The sequence below is a fragment of the Oreochromis niloticus genome, linkage group LG3 (genome assembly GCF_001858045.2).
Source record: "Oreochromis niloticus isolate F11D_XX linkage group LG3, O_niloticus_UMD_NMBU, whole genome shotgun sequence".
In the NCBI taxonomy this organism is placed as follows: Eukaryota; Metazoa; Chordata; class Actinopteri; order Cichliformes; family Cichlidae; genus Oreochromis; species Oreochromis niloticus.
The window spans coordinates 84827257-84848873 of NC_031967.2; the positions used below are offsets into that span (position 1 = coordinate 84827257).

General features: G+C 50.9%; 2 protein-coding genes and 1 long non-coding RNA gene across 3 annotated transcripts; 2 read left to right on the top strand and 1 right to left on the bottom strand.

Annotated features, from left to right (window-relative positions):
• Positions 1-5: 5 nt before the first annotated feature.
• LOC109201230 (uncharacterized) lies at positions 6-2079 on the top strand. Its single transcript, XR_002061250.2, has 3 exons — positions 6-70; positions 155-256; positions 2017-2079. It is a non-coding gene; the product is annotated as an uncharacterized LOC109201230 (long non-coding RNA).
• A 2953-nt stretch (positions 2080-5032) lies between these two features.
• Positions 5033-7122, top strand: LOC109201231 (piggyBac transposable element-derived protein 4-like). Its single transcript, XM_019356847.2, has 2 exons — positions 5033-5298; positions 5807-7122. The coding sequence occupies exons 1-2, from the start codon at positions 5091-5093 to the stop codon at positions 7000-7002; spliced, it is 1404 nt and encodes a 467-aa protein (XP_019212392.1). The 5' UTR covers positions 5033-5090; the 3' UTR covers positions 7003-7122.
• A 1054-nt stretch (positions 7123-8176) lies between these two features.
• LOC112846042 (uncharacterized) lies at positions 8177-10124 on the bottom strand. Its single transcript, XM_025905270.1, has 2 exons — positions 9811-10124; positions 8177-9723 (listed from the first exon to the last, which is right to left on the bottom strand). The coding sequence occupies exon 2, from the start codon at positions 8981-8983 to the stop codon at positions 8177-8179; it is 807 nt and encodes a 268-aa protein (XP_025761055.1). The 5' UTR covers positions 8984-9723; positions 9811-10124.
• Between the last annotated feature and the right edge of the window lie 11493 nt (positions 10125-21617).

Here is a 21617-nt window from a genome sequence, read left to right on the forward strand (position 1 = left end):
GAGAGGAGGGAGTCCCTCCCTCTAAAAGCACTCTGTGTGGGGAACATGAGAGCCAGACCAAAGCTCAGAGGTGAGATGACCATCTCTAACTGTCCATGACTCTTCTCCATGTCACAGCTCAGCACTCACATCACTGCTCCATCATTATTCACAGGAACCAGCCTGGACCTCCACCCAGCTCTGTGTCCTTACAGAGTGACGCGTCTAAAGATGAAGCCATTCTTTTTAAAGTCCAGCCTGTGTCTGTTGCAGAGAGGTGAGCTGTTAGTAACATGAACTCTTTGATTAAACTGATGTTGTTGGATATAAACTGCAGTGCAAACAAATGAAATATGAACAAATCAACACTTTGAATACGTGTACGAGAGAGAGAGAGAGAGACAGAGATGCATTCTGTAATTAATTGCAATTGATCAAAAAATTGGCTGCAATTCCATTTTTTGAACTTTATATTTAAGCTTGTAACTGACATTTACACAATATAATGAAGTAAATGCAGAATAAACACAAAGAATGTTGAAAGTCTGAATTCAAAGAGAATTTGAATGGTTTTCTTCAGTCTTTTAACACAAAAATTGTTCAAACACGTTCTCTCCTGTGAAATACATCTTTGTAACAAACCTATATACTTTTAGGTAAGGGAAAATATACGCATTTAACATGTTTACTGAACATGTTGAACATTCATGTTAACAAAAAACTCTGTAAACACATTAACCTCCTGAATGAGCTGACCGACACTCCAAGTCACAGTCCTTCATACTAATGATGGGCTCTGCTCTGTACACGTGCATGATTCTGTCACGCATAAACTGTGGGCAGAAATCTGTGCCATCAAAAAAAGCTGAATTTGAATAAGTTAAATTCGAATTTGAATTGCTCGGTTTGAATCTGAATTGTAACTTGCTTTTAAAAACTGAATTTGAATTAGCCTAATTTGAAATTCAATTTATTGGTTTGAAAATGATCATCAATAAATTGAAATTGAATTTTATATTTTGAAAATGAATTCATTTGCTTTGAAACCGTATTTTATCCTTTAAAAATTTAGCTCTTGAATAATTTCAGATTCACTTCTCACCATTCAGTTTCAGTTCTACAAGTTAATTTCAATTCCAAAATTCAGTTTTTTGGGACTTACATCCAGTTCCGGTTCAAGAGTAATGAGCGCAGATTAATAGAACTACGTTTTACTAGCGGACCAAAAGTGTTACTGATGGGAATCTACAGCGTCTTGAGCTGAATTAAGACTTCAGAAGTCATTCGTCATGTCGAATGACCAGCAGAAACTCTCAGGTTGGTAATAAATGTATTACATGTATAAGAACAAGCATCATGTTAACAAATGATAGCCGTACAGCAACTTTTATGCTTATTGTAGCTGTTAGCTAAAAACGCTAATTTAGCCTAGTTTGCCCTGGATTCAGCTTTGACAAACAAATATGATCGACTGTTTCTAGTAGAATTCCAAAGTTGTCATCTTGTACCCTCTCAGAGCCCTGTATGCTTGCAGAGACCCCTACAGTAAGGAAACATGCAAAACAGTGTCCAAACCTTTGTATTTTAGCTTTATTTATGTTACACAGCATCCCAACTCTTTAGCTAACTTAATAACTTTAGCTAAAGTGAATAGTTAGTCTAATTCATTAGTGCAGCATTACTGGATCACCTCTGTTTGAAGTGATATAATATGATATACAACTATCACTGAAACAGCAAACTTTGTAAATAAACAAACAACACTTCTCATTCTCTAAACCAGACCTTCCCAAAGTGTGGGGCCCGCCCCTGGGGGGGGGGGCGGTATGAACGCAAACATTTTTCTTGTAAAACAAAGGGGGGCCCAGCAAAAAAAAGTTTGGGAACCACTGCTCTAAACGTTTGGCCACAGCTGTAGATTACACTATCAGTGCTTGTTCACTCTTGACAATAATTACATTTCTAAGTTCTCTTTGTGCATTAACAGGTAAACAATATCTAATATTTTATCTAAATGACTGCTTTGTCTTTGAAAAGGTGAAGAGCCTGAGGCCGGTGACAGTCCAGTTCTACTCTAAGTGCATCCTTACTGTGGCTCACAGGACAAGGCCACCTTCCTGTCCTGCCAGAAGAGAAGAGAAACTTCAGAGTCTTCACACAGTTCAACCACACCTGTCATATGGAATATGACATATTCCATATGACAGCGGTCTCAAACTCCAGTCCTCGAGGGCTGGTGTCATGCAACTTTTCCATGTGTCCCTGGTGCAACACACCTGAATACAATTAGTAGGTCATTAGCAAGAGTATAGAACTTGACTGCATGCTGAGGTGGCAACCCCTAACCCTACCTACCTACTCAAGTAAATTTAAGTAAATGTATGTATTTGGAAACATATACTTCTAAAAATACTTTTATTGCGCCATGTTCATTCACTCATGAGCTGCTGTAACATGAATCAAATGGCTGAATTGCCAACTCAGCATGCAGTCAAGTTCTATACTCTTGCTAATGACCTACTAATTGTATTCAGGTGTGTTGCACCAGGGACACATGGAAAAGTTGCAGGACAGCGGCCCTTGAGGACTGGAGCTTGAGACCCCTGCCGTATGGTGTTCATGCAGTTTTCTACCCCACAGTTACAGCATGTCTGACTGCCTGTTCAGCATATGCAAAAATATATGATGAGTTTAAGCATGTGATGACTAAGGCCTTCCATTATGGTGTTTGTCATCACATGTCACAGACATCTGGATGATCATTTGGAATAAACAAAAAACAAAAAACTTGTTACTTCATCTTTTATCTTTATTATTATTATTATTATTATTATTATTATTGTTCTTATCTTACATTTTTCATTGTTAGGCATTAGGTTTATTTATAGTAGTCCTTTTCAACTTCTTTCCCTCTTTCATGTTACTGTGTCAGCATCTATTTGGGGTTGGGAGTGGAACAGAAAGCAAGGAAATCCAAAGTGCCATTAAAAACAGGAGAGGTTCTTATATTGCAGAAGAAGGGATTAATTCAAAAGAAATGACCTCAATGCCATATTTTATTTAGGAACCCTAGAGAGCACTTTGCAAAATAACACATTCTTATAATTTCACCCTCAGATGAGCCAAGCTACGACTGTCAGGGAAGGTGATGTAGATACAGAGCATGTGAGAGTGGTTAAGTTAATGTCTCTTGTCTAGATGAAGGCACAGGAGGGATCAATGGCAAGGCGTAGAGATTCAGTATCTTCAGTCTTCAGTGGACACTCCATTTCTGGCACAAAACACCTGTAAAAGATGGTCGATTTAGGAGGTGACCCGACAACTTCAGCCTGTCAAACGTAGCAATGGAGCAGTATGTTTAACCCTGATGCTCCCGCCAGGGGAGCGTCGGGGTCGGGGGGATGCTGGGTCCCCCCCCCCCCCCCGCGGAGGGAGGAAAAGCGGTTGGGGTCGCGATATCCCCACCCCACCCCGGGGAGGGGTGGTGGGACGGAAGAGGGAGAGAGGGAGGGAGGGAGCAGGGAATATGCGGGGGTCGCAAGATCCCCCACCACCTTGGGGAGGGGATGGTAGGAGGGAATATGCGGGGGTCGCGAGATACCCCCCCGGGGAGGGGATGGTAGGAGGGAATATGCGGGGGTCGCGAGATCCCCCCCCCCCACCCCCCCGAGGGAATGGGAGCCAAAGCACACACACAGAGAGAGAGAGAGAGAGAGAGAGAGAGAGAGAGAGAGAGGGAGAGAGAGAGAGAGAGAGAGAGAGAGAGACGGGCGGAGGGGATCGAGAAACACGCCGGCGAAAGCCCAGCGTGTCGCGCGCCAAAATGATAAGAGCGTGGATGGCGGGTACTAAGCGTGTCGGGGTTTGGTTACAGAGGAGGTGGTGTCCCAGCGCGCGCCGTGCCACGACGACAACGAGGTGCCACCGAGAAAGAAGAAGACAAAGACAATGTCGCGCACTAGACCGTGGGACCCGAAGAGCACTAAGGTCGGCACGGGCGGATCGCTTTCGCCGGCGGTGTCGTCGTCCTCCTCCTCCTCCTCCTCCTCCTCCTCCTCCTCCTGCTCACCATCACCATCACCGTCAACATCGCGTTTGGCGTACGCGGGGTCGGCTCCGGTCGCTCCGTTGTTGCGACCGGCCACGTTTCACTATGGCGGTCTAGGGGTCGAGGAAGACCAAGAGCAGCAGCAGCAGAAGCAGCAGCAGCATCACGAGAACTCTGAGGAGGAGGAGGAGGAGGAGGAGGAGGAGGAAGAAGAAGAGGCCGAGGAAGAAGAGCAAGATGCCGAGGTGGATAACGACTCGACCGCCCGAACGCTCGCAGACGAGGAGCGGTACTCGGAGGATCAGGAGGACGAAAACGATGGGGTTGCGGGCCATAGGTGTTTCGCGGAAGAGGAGCACGACTACGAAACGGCGTTGCGACTCTGCCAGGACGGCGGCTCGCAAGGCCAGTCGAACCGTCGAGAGGGAGAGGAAGAAGCAGGCGCTGAACCGGGAGAGGAAGAAGCGGGCGCTGAACCGGGGCGGGGGACTTGGGAGCTTCGGCAAGAGGACGACGACGCCGGCTGTGTTGCAGGTGGCGTTCATGATCCTGGTCGCGGCCACGGCGCTGTCGGTGAAACTGGTGACGCAGATGTAGCCGATGCTTATGACTACGACGATGACGAAGAAGACAAAGACTATGAAGAAGAAGAAGAAGAAGAAGAAGAAGACGTCCTCGCCGATGATGATGACGATGACGATGAAGAAGAAGACAAAGACTATGAAGAAGAAGAAGAATTAGAAGAAGAATTAGAAGAAGACGACGACGACGGCCTCGACCCGCGAGGACGAGGCCCCACCGAAGAGGCCGTGGCGGCGGCGCGAGACGAGGCCTCCTCGTTCATGGCCTACTTTCCGCCAGAGATAGAGGACTCGGTGATCGCCATGACCAACCTCGAAGCGGACAGGCGCAGGCCCGCCATCGACGGGTGGAAGCCCATGGGGCGCGTCGAGTTCCGGGCCTACGTGGGGCTGCTGGTGCTCGCCGGCGTGTACAGGTCCCGGGAGAGGCCTGCGAGAGCCTGTGGGACGCCGAGAGCGGCAGGTCCGTGTTCAGGGCCGCGATGCCGCTCAAGACCTTTCGAGCCTACTCGAGCGCGCTGCGCTTCGACGACAGAGAGACCAGACGGGCCGGGCGAGGCGAGGGCGGCGGCGGCTACGACAAACTGGCCCCCATCAGAGCCGTGTGGGACGAGTGGTGCGCGAGGCTGCCCGCCATGTACCGCCCGGGACCAGAGGTCACCGTCGACGAGAGACTGGTGCCGTTCAGAGGTACGTACGTGGTGCGTGTTGTGTGTGTTGTGTGCGTGCGTGCGTGCGTGCGTGACTGGGGGGGACGAGAGGAGGAAGAGGAGCCTGAACGGCGACAACAACGCTAGCTCGCTTTGTTGTATTCGTGTTGGGTTCTGCGTTTGTGCTTTTACATGACTCTTTATATCTTCCGCGCTTGCAAGCGCGTTCTCTGTCAAACTCACGTCTCTTCTTCCGTTTCTGCCCCAATCTCCCACACTTTCCCACACATCGCTCTGGGGGAGATGAGAGGAGGAAGAGGAGCGGGGGACAGCGACAACGCTAGCTCGCTTTGTTGTATTCGTGTTGGGTTCTGCGTGTGTGCTTTTACATGACTCTTTATATCTTCCGCGCTTGCAAGTGCGTTCTCTGTCAAACTGACGTCTCTTCTTCCGTTTCTGCCCCAATCTCCCACACTTTCCCACACACATCTCTCTCTCTCTCTCTCTCTCTCTCTCTCTCTCTCTCTCTCTCTCTCTCTCGCCATCAGGAAGGTGTCCGTTCAGACAGTACATGCCCAGCAAACCGGCCAGGTACGGGATCAAGATATGGGTGGCGTGCGACGCGCGTTCCAGCTACGCGTGGAAGATGCAAGTCTACACCGGCAAGCCCGACAAGCGCGGCCCTCCCGAGAAGCACCTGGCCACTCGAGTGGTCGTGGACCTCACCGAGGGACTGGCGCCGGGACGCAACGTCACGTGCGACAACTTTTTCACCTCGCGCGAGCTCGCCGACAGGCTCTTTCGCGAAAGAGGCCACACCGTGCTGGGCACTCTGCGATCGAACAGACCCGAGATCCCCAGAGAGCTGCGCTGCGTCAAGGGCAGGGCCGTGGGCTCCGTGGAATCCGTAGTACTCGGCGGCTCCGCGGGACCGAGAAGAGGAGGAGGAGGAGGAGGAGGAGGAGGAGGAGGAGGAAGAGGGCCAGACACGATCATCCTCTCCTACGTGGCCAAGAAGAACAAGAACGTGCTGCTCCTCACCACCGCTCCTCGCTACCACCACCACCACCACCACCGCCGCCGCTCCGGCCCCGAGCCCCGGCCTAGCCGCCGCAGCAGCAGCAACGGCAACAGCAACAGCGGCGGCGGCAAACCTCCCTTGGTGCTGCATTACAACCGCACCAAGGGAGGCGTCGACAACCTGGACAAGGTCGTGAGCACGTACAGCTGCAGGAGAAAGACCTGCAGGTGGCCCGTGGCCCTTTTCCACAACATGGTGGACGTGGCGGCATACAACGCGTTCGTGCTCTGGAGGGAAATTCACCCCGACTGGATGGCGGGCAAGCTCAACAAACGAAGGCTCTTCCTCGAGCGGCTGGGCAAAGCGCTCGCGCTCCCCATGATCGAAGCCAGGGCGTTGGCGCGAGGAGGAGGAGGAGGAGGAGGAGGAGGAGGAGGAGGAGGCCGTGTCGCGGCCCGAGGAACTGCTGCTACTACTACTACTACTACTGATGAGGCCGACGATGCCGATGCTAGTACTACTCGCACCGCCGATGCTACGCCACGCGACTCCTCTCCGGTCAAGAGGCGAAGGTGCCGCGTGTGTCCCAGGAGCAAAGACGTCAAGACCAAGATCCTGTGCCACGAGTGCCGAGTGTACGTGTGCACCAACTGCGCCGTCACGTACTGTCCCAACTGCGCCGCTTCACACACCGCCGCTTCCCAGACGCCGCCGACTTTGTAATAACACAAGCGCCCCGAGGGGGTCCTAGCGACCCCCCACCCACCCTAATCATCATCATCATCATCATCATCATCGTCGTCGTCGTCGTCATAACAACACATATGCCCCGAGGGGGTCCTAGCGACCCCCACCCACCCTAATCATCATCATCATCGTCATCGTCATCGTCATAACAACACATATGCCCCGAGGGGGTCCTAGCGACCCCCCACCACACCCTATCATCATCATAACACATATGCCCCGAGGGGTCCTAGCGACCCCCCCCCCCCACACACACACCCTGTCACTATCACCATCATCATCATCATCATCATCAACACCATCATCAACATCATCATCATCATCATCATCATCATCATCATCATCATCATCATAATAACACACACGCCCCTCGGGGGTCTCCACGCCCCACGCCCCGAGAACAGGAGGGCGGGCGCACAAGGGTTAAGGGAAACAGGCGCCTCGACGACAACGCTTTCTCAACGTTGTAATAAAATACACGGCCTCAGGGGGGCGTTTTAAAAACGCACTACCCTGTTGCACACGGCCCTAATGGCATACCCCCCGCGAGCCACGCCTTTCCGCCTGCGGCCGAGATCCGCCTAGTTGAAATAACTGCGTTTTCGCGCAGGCTCTATGGACGTGTAACGTCTATGTAATATGTTCATTAACTGTAAAGCAGAGAAAGGAAACGGCTTGTAACAGAGAGAAAGGAGACGGCTTTTTCATAGGACGTATCAGCCGATCGCAGTCTCTGGTTTCACCATGAACGCGTTTGACCGCAGCAAGACATACCTGGGACTGCTCATCACGTGCGGCTTTGTCCTGTTTGACACTCAGCTCATTATCGAGAAAGCAGAGAACGGGGACAAGGACTACATCTGGCACTGTGTGACCTTGTTGTATGATTTCATTAGCATTTTTAAGAGACTGATGATCATCCTTTAAACGAAGGAGAAGGACAAGAAGACGGTTTCTGAACGTATTCTGTGCAAGACGATACCGACCGATGTGTGAAATGAGTGCATGTGTGCTGTTACATTGCCTGAAAGAACACAAATGCTGTATGGTTTTGTTCATGATTGTTTTATTCTTGACAATAAACAAAGACAACAACATTTTATGTGAGTCGTTTGTATGCTTGGTGAACAAGGTTATGCTAGAGAGGAGGTTAATGCAGAGCTCCGCGTCTCGCGTTAGCCGGCATTCTGAGGACTTTGCGATTCCTCAGCTGCAATACGTTGATGTCGTCGGGCTCAGCGATGGCTGGCTTGTCATCACTGTCGGTACTCTGACAGGCAGCTTGGTTCAGCCGCAATACGTTGGTGTCGTCGGCCTCGGCGATGACTCGTCCGTCTGCGGTGTCCGTGCTGTGGGAGGCAGTGTGATTCTCAGCATTGTCGGCCGCATCGGAGGCCATTAGCTCTGCGCTCAGAGCGTATAGACAGATGTAGCCCGTTACCTCCGTCATGATATTCCAGACTGGGTCGATGTCCACAACGCCTTCTCTCAAGATGCGAGCGGTCTCGCTGGGACACTTAGCAGTAGGCTCTACCTTGACTCGCACCGTGAAGTCGTGGTCCATTTCGAGGGTGAACCACATTTCGTAATCGTCTTCGGACAAGCCCGCATTGTCGTGGCCTTTGCATCTGGGATCGCCCGAAGCCTCGTGTAACTTGTCAACAAACCTTGATATTGTCCTGGCGGTGACATACAAATCCTTGGCGTACTCGGCATGGTCAATGGGGCGTTCGTGCACGTAACGGAGCATAGCCAAACACCAGCCGTTGTTCCCCGTAGCACTCAGCGAGTGTCTATACAGACAAAAGTCAGACATCATGACCTTGAAAGTTACAGTAAACGGCTCGACCGTCTTGGCAAACTCTGCGAACGTGTCCAAGTAGACCTGGCGTTTTGCATTAGCAGTCGCTGACCAGTGCTCACCGTCCAAGAGCACTAGCTGTCCGGTCGGGTTCATCTCGGTGTATTCGTGTTATGCTGCTATCCTCTGCAAAACTCCTATGTCTGCGTGACGGTGTGACTTGTTCGAATGCCGGTGAGCGTAGAACCAGGGGTTCGGTTTTATGTATTCAGTTTAACCACGGGTGGGGTTTTAGCCGAGATTACAGAGGTGTAAGTGGTTCAATGTTGTTGTGAAACACACAGTCATAGACACATTTGGTTGCGCATAAGGTTGTGTACACAGTTTTATTTCAGCGAGCGTCCACATCACAAAACAGACATCATTACATATAAGAGTTGTGACAGACACAGTGAACCGTCAGCGCACACATTGCGATATGATGCCTTTTGCCTTTGTAGATATGGTATGGATACAACACAAGGGAACGTACAACTCAACACAGCTCGTAGTTCATTTCATCGGCCTCGGGTATGTACCGTTCACCCCGTACAGGAGTTGTAGGGGTAGGTGGGGGTGGTTTACGGATCGGCTGTGCGTGCAGGCACTCCAACTTGCGACTCTCGTTTCTGTTTATGCTACAAAACAAACGGCGAGAAGGAACGCTGTCAGATATGAATGGTCCATGAGATAAGCATTCTACCAATATGTATTTTGCACATCGGACAGACTCGCGCGAGGTTCAGCGTGTGCACCTAACTCACCTTTCCCAGCACGATAATATCCGCTTGCCTCTAACCCCCTCAGTGGACATGCACAACAGTTGGGTAGAATGGTCAGGGTTTATCCTGGTGACACTGAGGCAAGAAACGTATAGTATCAATCACAGTTTTGTAGATCAAGCTCAAACTGTAAAATGTACAAAGATGCACTTGGAAACTCACACCAACTCCTCTCTGTCACAACCTGGCCGCTTTGGGAAGACTTGAAAATCCGACAGTCTGCCTTTGACTGCCTGGGTCCTGGGGCAAGCGCAGCGTCCCGGCGTAAATGCAGCTACAGGGAAGTGTATGGTTGCAGTGAGGTTAGCGTAATAGCGTACTAAAACAGACACCCTCCTAGACTGTACTAAGCAACAAATGTAGAATAAGTAACAATGTCACTTATGGTTGAACATTACATTCTGTTGAATTTACTAACCCCGATACAGGTCCATGTAAGCCAGAGCAACAACAAACGTCAAACCCGCACATCGCCACTTTAGGGCCATTGCTCCTTGTGGTGAAGATCACAGAATGAGCATATAAAGCGCCCTGTTTACATGTCAGGACTTGCCCATACTCACATATAGTATGGTTAATACCATCTGTCAATGAGATATATTCTAGGTAATTATTGTCCAGTTTTACTGGTTTGTGCTGCATACAGTCAGAGGTCAGTGACCATCTGCAACATAGACACCAGTACCACGGTCAGGATTGTACACTGTGTACTAGCGTGACAACGAATGCATGTGCGATCGGTTGTGTTCGTGTGCGTGGAGACACAAAACAATCCCTGATCATTGCCAAGTGTTTAATTTCAAACAGTTACACAGTATATCGTACAACGTGCATTGACAGGAGCATGTTTTATTTTCATTTAGTAGCACAAGCACAGTGTTAGTAACTTTTGTCACAAAGCATGGCATCTTGTTGATACGAATGAAATGTTATCACGCCTGTATGAACTCCTTGGGTGGTTTGATATCGACGTATCATAGTTGCACATTAGATGGAGATTGTGCCCTCGTCTGCTTGTGCGTAGTTGAACAGCACCGCAACGTGACACTGTGTAGTACCCAGAAGGTCTCCGGTGGAAAAGTCCGCCGTGCACTCCAGACCTTGCTGTGTAGACTTCATCGTGCACCGATGACGTTCGGTCCCGCATGTGACCTGCAGTCTCGAACGAGTGTCCTGTGCGGGTGGAAAGCATCGATACACACAGTGGATTCCACTCCGGTCATCCCTGTTACATTGGAAACGTACAGGGTGTGTACAGGCCGCAGACCGAGACAGAACCCTGCTCCACTCGCTCCATAGTATGCCTGCGGTGTTCTGTTGCTGTCGGACGCGTGCTCTAATGGTGTAGTTTGAGGTCACAAGGTCTTGGATGCGAGCTACACAAAGCTTGCCATTCTCACATTGGATGGTATTCACCCGGCTCGGCTCATCGGCACCTGTGACGGTCCATTCAATCTCTGCAGTGTATTCCGCAGTCCAAATCGTGGAAAATGTACTCAAAGTCACTTCGTCGAAACTCACGGACAGAGTGGGGCTCGCCATCTTTACTCCACATTGAGGATTGACCTGGCTGTTTGATTCGCGTATGCCACCTATATTAAGATGTACCATGCAATTATGCTGTAACGCATCAGGGCTCGTGAGTTGCACATCACACTTCACAGCCCCATAACGCCAGCTACTACTACTCCATTGGGTCCCATCGTCTTTGTCGTATTCAGGTATACATACGTGCTCTTCGGTTCCGCATATAACCTCCGATAGCACTCTAGCCTGTGGCTTGTAGTACAGATGGTCTTCGGCGTACCGGTGTATCACTGTCAGCCGCCTGCTACCGTCCGTGATCAGATGAGACACCACAGGAGGCCTGCAGTCTAGTGGTGGACACGGAGATTTCCACGCGGGCTGAGCCAACACAGGTCCCATTAGGACAAGGCCAAGAGTAGCAATCGCAGTAAACCAACGCATTGTATTGACAGTCGGTCGTGTGTGTGTGTGTAAGTTGGTGTAAAGACAAGGCTTATATCCTCGAAGGGTGTAGTACAGCAGAAGAGTATCCACCGACCTGCAGCGCAAAGCCGGCCGACCTGCATCGCAAAGCCGGCCGACCTGCAGCGCAAAGCCGGCCGACCTGCATCGCAAAGCCGGCCGACCTGCAGCGCAAAGCCGGCCGACCTGCAGCGCAAAGCCGGCCGACCTGCAGCGCAAAGCCGGCCGACCTGCAGCGCAAAGCCGGCCGACCTGCAGCGCAAAGCCGGCCGACCTGCAGCGCAAAGCCGGCCGACCCGGAGCAGGGGCTTGTTAACAGGACAGCAGAGGACAGCAGAGTTGCGCTGTGTCTACAGTCATGTCCTTGGCAAATAAGCACATCGTGGCTGGTATTGTACGCCCCACGACCCCAGACTCCAAGCGGGCATTACCCCGGGCCGCGTACATGAAGCGTTTCCATGTAAGCAAATGGAAATGCGGACAGCATGATCGAACCAAGACGCTGGCGGTGGTGCACGCATTGGTGCCCGAACGGAAGCTATTTGCCTACTGTGAAAAACTACAAAAAACCTTCCTCTCCTGGTTACCACCGTATAACAAGACGTTGTGTTCAAAGTTATTGCTTCAAGACATTCTAGACTGCGAACTTCATCGCGGGGCCGCTTACTTTATCAACACCGTAGACTTCACCGGCCCCGATCCAAGAGACACGGATTACGCCGAAAGGTCTTCCATTGAGCCTACATTCGGCTTACAGATCCAAAGCTACAATGCAACCGTGCCCACTGGACGTCCTAACTCGTGGGAGACCACGCGTACACCTCTCATGGACGATTACACCCGACGTGAAATGGGACTACCTCCCCGGCGGGGGTCTTCTGCTACAGTGCCCGCCGCGGTACAAAGACCTGAGCCTGGGAGCTACAGGGCGGACGGACCGTCCGTGCCGCAGGAGGTAATCGACGTGGACGGACCGTCCGTGTTGCAAGCAACAATCGACGCATCTTTCAATGAACCGCAACCGTCAGCGTCCTCTACGCCACCTGTGTCAATCGGAAGAGCTACGGATCTGTACACGTGTCCCTGTTGTTACGAATGGACACACATGTGTGTGTTTAACTGTGGACACATTGCATGTGAGAATTGCATCCTGAAAAGCGTGACAGTGTCAGGGATGCGAAGGTGTTTCTACTGTAAAATCCGGTGGACGTGGTATCGGTTCGTCCGTATGAGTAGCGTGTCACAGGATGTCTGTTCGGATTGTGCTAAGGCTAAGATGCACATCAAGCCTTGCGGTCACGCTAGCTGCGAATGTCCTAATCCTGTGTGTTCAGAATGTGCACGCGGAGAAACGGTCAGGTTGTATCTTTCAGTGTAACATGTGTCACGCATAGACATAGTCTCGCGCACCTGTATTCTACTAAGTTTTAGCGAGAGAATAGGCGTGTGTTTGTTTGCGTTGTGATGTTTGTTCATGTATGTGTTGACATTGTAATCACCGTTTGTCCAATAAAACAGAATTCAAGCTGATACGTGGTAACCCCTTTGTGTTTGTTTTTGTATCATCAGCTATGTATGAGTACGTGTGCCGTGTAACACCAAACTGTTCACACACTCGGTTTATAGTACGTACAAGACAAACTTTATTTGGTTCATGCACCACTTTGGGGCAGTAACAACACTTTGCGTGGCCACATTGATAACAATAAAGAAGTTCAGTCAAACACAACAATAAAGAAGTTCAGTCAAACACAACAATAAAGAAGTTCAGTCAAACACAACCACCGTTCTGACTCCACAGCTCTCCTGATCGGCGCGAGTACCAACATACACCCACACAGGTCCGCTAAAGTGAACCGTGCCTGCTGCCGTTATGAACACTGATGCGTCTCCTCTGGATATCGTCATCCCCCCAAGGACCGATTGACCGGTGTGTCCCGCCCTGCGCGTCTCCACATTAGCTGGAGGTCGGAACCGTTGTTCGCTCTCAGGGTTAAGGGAATACCAGAACTTGTTATATTGATATTGTATATCCGGGGTGATGGGACGTATGTAGAAGTCCACTGCCATGGAGCCGTTTACCTCAATCTTCAGCCCAGGCTGGGGTTCCAGTTTCGTGTACCCAGGTCTTTCCATCACCTCGGGTTCTCCCACCGCCGATCTGCCGTTTGGTTCTATGAAGTTAGAGGCGATAATGCATACGCCGTGGTCGCGTTGATCGGGGTCATCGCCGGGAGCGTAGACGACACAGGAGCGTTCGTCTTTCTTAAGGTGCACTCGCAGTTCATCACGTTCAGCTGGGCCTTTGGCAAGTGACTCCAGGTTGTCAGCTACTGCAACGTTGCCTTTTGCCGTAATGTGGTACGTGTCTCCCAAACGCACACTCCCACTGGATGTGGACACTACAATGTCAGTCGGCAATGAGGTGAGGTCCCGCCCGAGTGAACATGGGTAGGCTTCCGATTTACAGAGGTTGGGGTGGATTCCAATGTTCACGGGCCCCTTGACGCTAATGTTATCGTATGTTGGAGTGTTACACCCCGTACCTCTCGGGCATGTTTTAACGAGGAATGCATTACCATAGTGTCTCTGTACAGGTACCGCGACCTTACTGTCCATGGTTTCCAGATAATAACAGCACTCACACAGATGAGCTGCATAACATTCCAAATAGCTGGCTTTATTCTTCATCGTCAAAACGCCTGTGGTTTGGCGATGTCCGACCCGCAGGTCGGCGAGGACCGACCTGTGGGTCGGCGAGGACCGTGCTGTGGGTCGGCGAGGACCGACCTGTGAGTCGGCGAGGACTGTGCTGTGAGTCGGCGAGGACTGTGCTGTGAGTCGGCGAGGACTGTGCTGTGAGTCGGCGAGGACCGACCTGTGGGTCGGCGAGGACTGTGCTGTGAGTCGGCAAGGACTGTGCTGTGAGTCGGCGAGGACCGAATTGCCTCTGATCTGCGCGAGTGTTGTTCACAAGACAATGTATATTGTTCCAAGACACTAACATGAATTAAGGTATACACGGGTACAGTAAATTAGACGCGGGCCTCTGTGAAAGGAAAATTAAGCCCAAGGTCCCAGGTATATCGGTTTCTATAGAACCCAAACCAATCCGAGGCACAGTAATAGCGTCAGGTTCCATAATGCATATGTAGCAGCTTCGTTGGTGTCCGCGGCGTAGTTGGTAGTATCCGCAGCTGTTGGTTGCACCAAGACCTTACGTGTAATAGTCAGGGTAATCTTGGTCTGGAACTCGACTTTTGGTATGTGACAGTCGTACGGACCCGCATCCTGTAAGCGTAGTCGTGTTATCAGAATAGACAGGTTTCCGTGCTTGTATTCGTCTTTGAAACTCACTACCCGGCCCCTGAACTTAGGGTCTATCTTATCAGGGCTCCCGTTAACGATATCCAACACAACCTTATCGTCCTTATCCCTCCAGAAAGCAGTGACCGGTTGAGTCAGCACACCCTCGCGGTAGACGCAAGGCAACAGCACCTGACCATCCTCGTCAGCCACGTAGCGGTTTGCAGTCGACAGAGTGGCAGTGTCCGAAAGAAGCACGAAGAGCAGCATCAAGCCCAACATCACGGCTCGAACGATCGGAGGTCCTCACTATTAGACTGCCAGCAACACACTAAAACGGATTTCGGTATCTCAGCGTTGTAAGCAGGACACGGTCTCCAAGTGCTAGTTGTTTGGTCGGCGGCTAGGCTGAGTCACACGCCGTGCTTGGCGAAAGTGGTGCGACTATGGCAATCGCGACTGTACATCAACTGGAAAGGGAAATCCCAGGCCTGGAGTCTCAAACGCAACCCTTTGTGTCACAACCAACGTTCGCCCCAACATTGTTCACCTGGGGACCCTTTGTGTCACAACCAACGTTCGCCCCAACATTGTTTGCCTGCGGATTGCACAAAGACACGTTTGGCCTCGGTTCGGACGAGCAAGGGTTGTCCACACAGGAGATTTTTGAGAAACGGGCGGGAGAGCGCGCGTATGCTGCCAATGCGCCACATGCCCCTCGTGTTCAAATAATACAAGGAGAAGCCGTTGTGGTAACGCACACGGACAATAACCAGTGGCACAACAGTCCATCGGAGGAGCAGATACTGGCGGACAGTACCATAATGACACCGATGCCCCACAGCCACGACACGTACAAATGTAACGACTGTGATGTGATTCTCGCAGGATACAAGAGCGGCACGATGAACGTGGAAGAGCACATATGGAAGGGGTCCGCTCGGTGTCGATACATTAAAGCTAAATTCAAAGGCCGAGAGAACCACTTGATCGCCTTGCACGGAAACGTGCGATTCAACAAGGGCCTCGTGGCACTGCCGCAATATCTCCTGTGCTCAAACCAGGGCTATGTCACCGTTGCCGGTCGCAGACACTGTGTAATATGTTCGATGGCCGAAACGACCAAGTATACCTTTGGGAACGGACATTACTTAAATTGCAGCACCGTGGCCGACATGATGACCCGAAAGGCTAAAACCTTAGCTCTCGATACACCCGGCAACGACGGACCCGTGTTCCGCCACGTGCGAACTGGGGAATTTAAACCCACGCGTGAATCCGCGACCTGGACGGACTGTGCGTTCCAGGCGGACCCTGCCAATATGCATCACGTGTCGGGCACCGTGGAAGAGCGCAACTGCGATGCGTGCGGCATACGAGTAAAGGACTTTGTTGAAAACGACACACTGCTAGGCGAGCACATCTACCATGTGTACAACCAGGGATGTCTTTGTCCTTACATCGAGGATAGATTCCAAGGGAAGTGGGCCAACCTACGTCTCATTCTAGGCTACGAGCGTTACAGGAGAGGCCAGATCGCGTTCCCTGAGGCACTGGCGAAGAACAGCTACGGTTTTGTAGAAATCAACCGTCGCTATCGATGTGTCATTTGCGGAGCGTCCGCTGACTACGGGACGCACTACACCTCGAAGCAACAACACAGGATTAATTGCAATGACATCAAGGACTGTGTCTTGATGAAGCTGCGTTACTGCAAACTGACCATGTAGAGCTAAATCAAATGTTGTGTATTTTGTATATATATATATATATATCTGTGATTAAACACCGTGTTGTATATCCACTTTTGTGTGTACGTGTTATGTGTTCCTGAACTTTGTTCAGTCGACATTTCATGGACTTTGTGGGCACGAAAGGCAGTGTAAACACAACAAGCCGAACCAGTACGCGTAGGTGGTGGGTAGCACAAGGAAAGAACAACAGCGTGGCAGAATGTTTACAATTCCTTTTATTTCAGATACACAAAACACATTTATAATCATAAATGTAGGTGCACAGTGATGTAGCTACTGCAGGATTCTGATTTAACTGCAAAATAGCTGTGAGAATACTGCAAATATGCATTGATATAAGGTTACACAGACGCACACCACCAGCAGCAATTAAAATGCAATAAACACTGGAATGTTGTCGTGTAGTCGACCCTCCAAGTCGTAGCTTTGCGCATAAACCAGAGGACCGATCTGAGGTACGTCAGACGCGGGGCCTTCTAGGCACTCTTCGGCACCGTAGACCCTCTGTGCGCATTCCGATAGTGTGTACATAGGTAGTTCAAGCCATGTCGGATCGTTGGGATTGACTATAGCAACTCTGTAGTTCACACTCAGGAGTCCTTTGGTCCCCACTAGATTCCCGGCAATGTAGAAGTGACCAGAATCCCTAGTAGCAGACGTGAGGTAAAAGCCTGTTATGTTACCGAGACGCTCCTTGTCTGTCTCGGCCGACTCGCTCGCGATGCTGCACGCCGCGGCCAGCGTGAGAACCGGACACAGTCTAGGTTCCATGGTAGACGATCGTCCGTGTTCGATAGATCTGTACTTGTAGACGTTACCATCTATTGTGATCTCTGAGGACGCCAGATCGTTTGCGCTGTAGCTTACGGTTTTGCGAGTGCCACGCATTGCGTCCGCGGCTTGTGCGTCGGCCGGGGTAGGTGCGGCAACTTCATCGACGTACAGCGTGTCCACTATCAATTTGTCCCCCTCGGCCCAAGCGTACCACGACAAGCGAGTCTCCTGAGATCCGTTAGCTGTAAATGCGTTGTTGAACGCAAAGTCCATGTCAAAGTAAAGCTCCGGGCACTCGCCGCCGACATTCATGTCACCGCCGTACCAACCCGACTCTAGTTTGACAGACCCAGAGTACACCCCGGTGCACTGTATTGTTTTAGCTAAACCCAGCCCGCCTAGACTGTCATGTGTCGGCTCTGCCGTAAAGGGGGTTGCCACGATGGGTCTCGGTGATGGCGCAGGGTTACGAGGGACCTTTATGTTTTTTGGTTCTACGATAAGGGCTCCGACTGCCATTGCCGCTCACTCGCGCCCTGCGGTAGCGGGCCGTTGCATGTGGTAGTCAGAGTTTCTCTGTCAAACACACAGGGGAAAGTCTCAGCCCAATCGGCCTCGTTGTATTCTCCACAGTCATCGGTTGTCATGTGCACAAAGCTGTTGTCTGCGGCGTAGTCCCCAACAACCAAGGCTCTCATTGTCCATCTACAGCTTCTGCGACGCGAAGGCTTTTTCTGCCCAGGTACATGTTTTGGTCGACCACCCCTGCGCAGCTCCGGTGAACCGATAGTGACCTTACGCACACTTGGGTGCTTTTGCAGAGTCTCGACTAGGGCATCTTGTAAGGGGCCCTGGATTGTTACACTTGCATATGCCGCTGAAAGGGCTATGCTCACAACTGCCACTGCAAATCCAGCATGTACCATTGTCGCTTGCTTGCTTCACAAAAGGAAAGCAGACCTGTGATTCCAGCTAGTGTGAGCCGAAATATATAAGCACGCAGCCTACTAAACTTTGGGCCCAGCTCGGCCGACTGTTGCATGCAGGTCGGCCGGCTTTGCGCTGCAGGTCGGCCGGACTTGCGCTGCAGGTCGGCCAGCTTTGCGCTGCAGGTCGGCCAGCTTTGCGCTGCAGGTCGGCCAGCTTTGCGCTGCAGGTCGGCCAGCTTGCATGTGTGTGTATATCGCACTTCATTGTAGGCAACACGTAAAGTATTTCAGCTACAATGATCTCCCAATTAATCCTGGCTACACTAGCTGTTTTTGCTAAAGCCACTAGCGAGCACTCCCTAATGTATACCTATACGTACATGAGCCACCCACCCGAAGGAGCATACGACTTTTCCTCCGGCAGGTTTCTAGACGGCCGTTTGATTGCATCTTACAACAGTGACACAAAGGTAAACCGGCCCGAGGTCGACTGGATTCGAGACATAGAATTTATGTGGAACAGGTGCACCTCACCAAGAGAAGGAGGCATCAATGGTTCGAAGTGAACACTGACATTTTAGTTCAGAAGACGAACCTATCATCCAGTGACAATCATGTATTACAATGGATCCATGGGTGTAAAGCATCGAAAGACAGCCGCGGTCTGTGGCACTTTGAGGAAGGCGTAGATTTGTACATGTTCAACGGCGTGGAGTTTCTTGAACTTGACTCTAAATCACGTCGCTTTGTGGGGTTGGATGCCGGCGGTGTGGGAACTGTGGCAGCACGTAAATGGAATTTGGATTATGCTATGTTTGCCATCACCGCCACCTTCTTTCAGGGGCGATGTATGAGAAATCTAATGGAAATGAAATCGGCTGAAGATGCACTTGCGTCTAGATATACACAACACCAGCCGGTTGCATGTACTACAGTTGTGACCCGTGCGCCTACTGTATGTCTGGCATCTGGACTGAATTACCCTGGCGAACAGCACATTTCCCCCCGATCGCCGTTGCAATGAACAACAGTGACACACAGTGTTGCGAGTACAATTTACCGATGGACAGAGAGTACACACTGCTGGCAGTCTGCTCTGTTTCAATGTGAGACAAATGTAAAATGTAATCGTTGTCACATATCAATGGGCCCAAGCGGCTATCTAACACCATGTATGTCAAAACAGATCGCAGAATAAAACTCAAAATAACACGACTCCTTTGTGTATTATTGTGTGTGTGTGTGTGTGTGTGTGTGTGTGTGTGTGGTGTGTGTTGTGTGTGTTCATTTGACGTAACGACCAGTCGGTTATGCCGGCATATTGTACAACATGAATTCACAGGTTCATTTCCACAACGCATGGTGTGGTGGTAGAACTGCACATAACTAACTACACGTACTACGACAGTGTACGATGATCTGTACTGTTTACGCATTAGGGCAAAGCCATAGTAGTTTGTGCGCACAGACTATATGTACAACAGAATAGAGCGACATGGCCGTAAAATCGCTTTGTAGTCTACTGAAAAAACCCGGTGTTCAGCAGCAGCGTCAAACAATGCCAAGTCATGAGAACTCCTCAAGACGACTGGCACGACGACGTGATATGTCCGACCGTGAGTTTACACGGCAGTTGTAACAACTTGGCTATGGAACCATCCATTTCAAGCACGTCGCGTCCCAGATCATGGACGGTGTTTCCTCGGGGCCGAAGGTTGGAGACGTGTGTTGTGAGGTTCATGCCGGTCACACCCGGGGACGGGCAGCACTGTGGTATCGTGGACCTGTACAACAGTAACGTCGCGGAACCCAGCAGCGTGATGGCGAAAAGGTTGATGTGCGGGTACGTCGGTATGGAAGAGCTGTACATTCCTGCTATGCCAATACACTTTCTGGTGTCAGAATGGAACAAATCGTTGAGTCGCTTCCACGAAATGATCAGATGCGACGACGCTTCCCGCTCAGCTCGCTCTCTCGAGATCCGCAGAGCTGCGGTGATGCGTAACGTGATGAACATGGCATACAAAAACGTTCCGGTGTCAAGCGAACACCCTTTGTTTGCAATACACTGTATCGTAGCTAGGCCGCATCTGGTGAAAGAGGTGCTACAGCTGGTAGGTTCGATCGGCTCCGTCCTCGGCGATATGTGTCACACGGGCGAGGTTCAGGCTACGACCGTGCCCCGCGACAAGGGCGCTCCGTCAGCTATAAAATTGTACCCTGGTGGCCAAAATCGTCTTCTTCGGGAAGCGCGTTCTTCTAGAAGACCACCGCGGGTGTCACCCTCACTCTCGGTGGGCCGTAGACGAGGACGAACTCCTTTGCGATTACCTTCGGAATAGCGGACGATGCTACTACGTGCACATCGGGACCGAAACGGCCATACCTTCCGATGCAACGGATCTTGCGTGTGGCGTTACTCAGATCACGTCGGATTCCAGACGATGGTCGCTGTAGCTGATACTGCGGTATCTCGCTACCAGGACTCTGAGTTTCCGGCTCTGAGTTATCCGGCAACACAGCAGATTCCGCTAGACTCTTAAGGCGTGCCTGTTGACTGTCGTCAACGCGGTATTAATTCACGGTGATAACACCCCAAAAACGTACATTGCGAGAACAACCATGCTTCCCAGAGCGCATTTGCCCGATCGGGAGTTAGTGCTATCTGTCATACTGAATAAAAACATGACGACGTCGGCCATTCACCCGTTATACCTCCCTCCTGTGGTATGTTGGATAAATACACGAACGAACAGGTCCGCTTTTGGAAGCTGAAGTTGTACATGGTCTTACGGTTACTTTCAACATGTCTTATTCTTATCACTATAGTGGCCCACACTCTGCGTTTGTACAGTTGGGAGTTGCTGAGCGGCGTAGCGGCGATCTGGTCGCTATCGGTGTGCACAACTCTGATTTGGGGTTTGTACATCGGTGCCACGTGCGCCTCGAGACGAAACGACTACGACCACAGTAAAGGCCGCTTGCATCCTGATTTCGGCGTATCTAAAACATCTTCATTTGCACTATGCTTTCAATTGCTCGTGGCCTACATGTGCACGTGTCTGTATTGGAGACCTGCCACGAAGGCAAATCTACTCCCGCCGACGCAGCGGAGTCACACCTGTACGTGTGGACGATCGGCGTGTTTGTGTGGATTAACGCAGTTGGATTCGTCCGGCTGTTTAGGCACATATAACGAGCGTTACGCACAGAACGG

Bases quoted from the DNA above. Each gene is read 5' to 3' on its own strand.
- LOC109201231 (XM_019356847.2), top strand. From the start codon at position 5,091: ATGCCGCTCAAGACCTTTCGAGCCTACTCGAGCGCGCTGCGCTTCGAC. The intron at 5,299-5,806 runs GTACGTACGTGG...TCTCGCCATCAG, and splicing joins GAGACTGGTGCCGTTCAGAG to GAAGGTGTCCGTTCAGACAG.
- LOC112846042 (XM_025905270.1), bottom strand. From the start codon at position 8,983: ATGAACCCGACCGGACAGCTAGTGCTCTTGGACGGTGAGCACTGGTCA.